The following is a 4,666-nucleotide window of genomic DNA, read 5'->3' as shown; positions in this document are numbered from 1 at the left end:
ATCTATTATCCTCTCTATACTTACCGCCGAACCCAATAGCAACGGCGGTGGCTTAGTTCACGTAGCTTCGGGCCAAGGCATTACAGTATATAAATATTGCGCCTATCCCCTGGGAATTGGTGGTGCCTACAGTACTAGGATCGGCTTAGTAGGTTAACTTTCAGCCGGAGCTACTTAGGGAGTTATCTAAGGCTTTCGCGTCGCTTCCCCTACCAAATCCTTCAAATATTCTCGCATAGTATTGCTTCTTTTAGTTAGCAAATGCACAAACAAACACTGCTGTCTGCGCCTTACGGCACTAGGATCTACGTCGACAGTGCTATATCTACAACTTCTGTAAGTGGTGGCAACACTGATATCTATCAGCGGTACCAGATCAGCTTACTCTACCCCTTTCGGCCATATAACCTTTCCCTCCTTTACTAGTCACAATGGTGGATGCTTTAAGTGCCCCTAGCATAGTAGTATGACGTGGTCATCCCAGATTAACAGTATGTCACAGTATTGCCGTCAAATCCAGACCGTGTATTCCCGGTTATTTTCCACGGATTTTAATTTTAGGTTTTCCTAAAGAGGGCCAAAACTAATACCTAGGGGATAGAGGGCTAATAGAATACCCTAGATCCTAGCCCATTAGCCTTAATTTATCCTATTTATCCGCTAAAATATACTACCTACTCTTTCTTATAAGATAGGGACTCTATAGTAGAGACAGAATCGACTAGTCTAGAGTAATTAGCGAGCAGTTATACAAAATATTTATAAAGCTCTACTAACCCGTTCCGGCGCTATAATAGCTTCGTGCAATAAGGCATTTCCTTTATTAGTTAGAAGATTGATTTAGTAGTCCTTTAGTTAGGTTTACCCTTTATCCAAGCCCCTTGCCGTCCTTTTGCTGCGCCCTTCTGCCCCACTTATACTCCTACTACTATAGCAGTTATTTTAGTAACTAGTTGCGGTTCAGGCTCCGCAGCTCCTTATTTTAATTATAGCCTCCTAAGTTATATTATTAAAGCGGTAAAGATAAGACATATTTTTTAATTGACTATAGCAATAGCGTGGTAGAGTGCTAGCGCTAAAGTAATTTCTGGCGCGACATCTAAGTGTTTAAATGGGCGTCTTAACTCTAGGGCAGGCTATTAGTCAATAGAGCTGAGATAATAGAATACGGATAAAGTAGAACTATATAAAAGTTAGAACCAAAGACCTAGATAGCCTGCAAAAAGAATTATTAGTATAACTCTCTTTATCAACGTGCACGAATATCACTTATAGTGGTACGTATGCGGTATTAAAGTTAGTAGTTAATTATTGTCTAGAAAAAAGGGGTTGCTCCAAGGTCAGACAGTTAGTCTCGCTTTATAGTCCCGTGACTACGTTACGTGATTAATATTCCAACAAGAATACTAGAGAGAAAAATAAATAAAAGGAGCGTAAAGAGAAAACGAGGCTTAGAGAGGGGACGCAATATCGGCCTCCCTAAATCTAGCGTATCTGTTTAAGGTAGTCCATGCCAAGATTATAACGGTAGCATATAGGCCGCAAGAGTGGAAACGATAGTTAAATATTTAGGAGTCGTCAGCTAAGAGAGCGTGCATCTCGGTGTTGGTTGTGATTGGAAGTTTAGTATTAAGGGGCGGGCGCAGGCCATAAGGGTGGGGCCTTATAGCAGGGGTAAGGCTAGGGCAGAAGTAAAATCCAAGGGAGAAAGAGCTAGTAGAGAGGGCAGTAAAGGCGATGGAGCATTTTATAGACGTCAAAAGCGGCGGTCGGCTAAGCAAGAGAGCGATACCCGAAAACGGGTGTCGGGGCCCCACTAAACTTAAATAGGCAGCGCACCTAGACACAGATTACCCATTTACTCAAACGCTCACCACTTACCTAAACGCTCACTACCTACCTACATACCCTCCTTGTTCTCTTTCTTCCCCTATCTTACTTTTTTACTCTTTCCATCTAATTTTTTTCTAAAAATACTTTCATTACCCTCTTTATAATACTACAACAATGCCAAGCTTTTCTAAATATAGTATATAAATGTATTGGAGCTCCGTGGATCCCGGAGTGAAATGATCTACTAGCTGGATGGAGTGGATTTGAGCCCGAATCTACTCCAGCCTAGTCCAATACAATCACTGCCTAGAATTGAACAATGTCTACAATCCCAGAGTGCAATGTATAGTATGCCTTTTCACGATCTGGTAAGGATATATGGTCACGTTAGATCTATCACATGGGAAAAAAATCACGTTAAATAGTTTATCATGGTTTCTTAGCAAGAAAATCTATGACTAGAGTGAAGCAAGCTAAGCTTTCAGTGATTCACCTCCAAAACATTAGACTCTCACATTTAACTTTTTAGTCAACTTACCATTGTGTAACTATTTTTCTACTACTGCAAGATCATAAACTAAACGTAGCACGCACTACGATTCAACCCACAATCCCACCTCCCCCTAAACTCAGAGCTTGGAATTTGCCCGTCTAATATGACACAACCAGCTACCACCCGGATCAGCCAAATCGTCGAGCTTGTACTGATGATCCTTCTCGAGCTGCCATTTCAGGACCTTGTCTCTGGCCAGGAGGTCTGTAAACAATGGCGTGTAATCATTCTCGGTAATATTTCGACGCGGCAGAAGATATCTCTAACCCCTCTCACATACGCGCCAACTCTCAAGATTGCTGGTACCCATCGACTCAGGAAGAGACCCGCAGGAAGTCATCGCATAGCTCTTCCCAAGGGCGATTGACAGTTTCACCCAATCCTGGAAAAACTTAAACTTCACTTCCTCGTTTATGCCACATATAGAGTCCAAAAGTTACTTCTTGACCACGCTGATGGGTCATAGCAAGATACGCCGGTCTCACCCGCGGCGCGCCATTTTCCTATCAGAATCTTGAAGGCATCGCGATGGGGAACTCCAGGCGTGTGCCCTGGAGCAGTTCTGGAAACATTAGGAACAGCGACTGCTCGCGAAGACCGAGTTGGAGACGCTAGAGAGGGAAAGCAGCGGTATCTGAAGGGAGATACGACAGTATTCCCTCTTCGTTGTATGATACACATGGAGACCCGATGACGCCCATGCAAATGTCTCGCGTAAGTACGAAATGGTATCGAGACTTGAAGTCTCACATTTCCGATCTGGAGCATGAAGTAGATGACATAAAAGTCGTTTATTTTAAGTAAGACGACCTCCGTTTCCGGATTTTAGTTAATAAGCGAAGATTTTTTCTCGGGAATTCTGGAGCAGAAGAGGGTTAGCACTCCGATAAATCATTGACTACTAACAATACAAAGTCCGCCTAAATTAGAAAAGAGATGTTTACGAACATTAATCAAAGCTTCGTAATACCAATACTCAAGCCGCTTTTCTCCATGGCCAACCTAATCTTAACTGGCCTTTATTTCGGCGTTAGGGAAAGATTTGCCCTCTTCCAGTGATGCTTCGTACGCCTCTCTCCACCTGTAATAACCTGCCACCACACTGCTATCTAGCCCATCTAGCCCATTCTCATAGATGACCTTTTGCTCTTCTTCCCCCTGAGTCGCCTCGGTTTCTACCACTTTTCCCCCCCTGCGTTTGTGCCACAGCTCAACCCATCGCCCTCCAATAAGCCCTAGCCCTACCAGACCAGTAATAAAGGGAATAAGCTGCCCCACACTCCCCAGCCCAAGGAGCCCTTCAATATGATTCCACCGTATTGAAAGTTCCAGCTGCAGAATGACTAGAACATGCCCGGCTAAATCGAGAATAGCATAGTACCAACCCATCCAGGTCTTCTTAGGCACCTTAGTGAGCATGAGAGACGATGCAAGGGCCGTTTCGAGGGCCGATGGGAGGGGACCATCACTATAGAAGAGCGCAGCATAGATTTGATACGGGCCGTTCCAGGAATCTAGTAGTCGTGAGTGGCGAAGGTGGATGTAGAGAATGAAGGCTTGCTTTGGGAATTTGAAAGTGATGAGCGCTTTGAGAATCTGGAATTGGCAGGTGAGGTAAGAGGGTACGTCACCCTTACAGGGGCGTAACGCAGCGGGAGCAGGAGTTTTTTTTGGTTGAGATCGAAAAAGTGAAATATTCCTAATGTTATTGATAACCGTAACTTTTTGGCTTTTAAGACGTTGGTAAGAACCAGCGGAAATGCAGTTCTCGATATAAATTTCTCCCATATACACGCCTCTGAGAATCGAAGTTGTTTGGACGACTCCAATCTGGCTCTCGCATTTCGATTGAGACGCAGGATGAGCGTCCTGAGATTTCCCTCCGTGATCATGATTGCCTGACTCCGGGTCCAGTGTGTCCACTGAGGTCCCTCTACGATCCATCGAAAGACCGTCGAGGCCAGTCTGCCGTTTGTGAGAGAGCGTGGTTTGTTCTGCTGGAGAGTATTCGCTGGAATCCTCAGCCAAGGAGGTTATTGAGCCGTTGTGTGATTGAGTTCCACCATTGAGGTCCGCGAAAGCTGTTGGATCATCTGAGCAGGCCTGAAGCCGTCCTTGTATTTCAGTTCGTTCAAATTCCATTATCGCAAACTCGAACATCTCCCTAGTATACTTCAACGCGAAGTAGCTCCATGCACGGGTACCTTCAATCGCGACACAGTATGAGGTGACGCACAATACAAACAACGAAAGCACCTTCATCACAGTCCTCGCCCACCC

General features: G+C 44.6%; 1 protein-coding gene across 1 annotated transcript; it reads right to left on the bottom strand.

Annotated features, from left to right (window-relative positions):
* Positions 1 to 3,267: 3,267 nt before the first annotated feature.
* On the bottom strand, positions 3,268 to 4,666 carry K441DRAFT_668388 (uncharacterized protein; the record flags this gene model as incomplete). The annotated part of the gene is made up of 1 exon (XM_067649996.1): positions 3,268 to 4,666. A coding segment is annotated over exon 1 (1,243 nt), but the record flags the coding sequence as incomplete, so codon positions are not given.

The sequence above is a fragment of the Cenococcum geophilum genome (assembly GCF_001692895.1).
Source record: "Cenococcum geophilum 1.58 unplaced genomic scaffold K441scaffold_62, whole genome shotgun sequence".
NCBI classification, from domain to species: Eukaryota; Fungi; Ascomycota; class Dothideomycetes; order Gloniales; family Gloniaceae; genus Cenococcum; species Cenococcum geophilum.
Note: the sequence above shows the minus strand (reverse complement) of the source record. Positions and strands in the feature narration are given on the sequence as shown.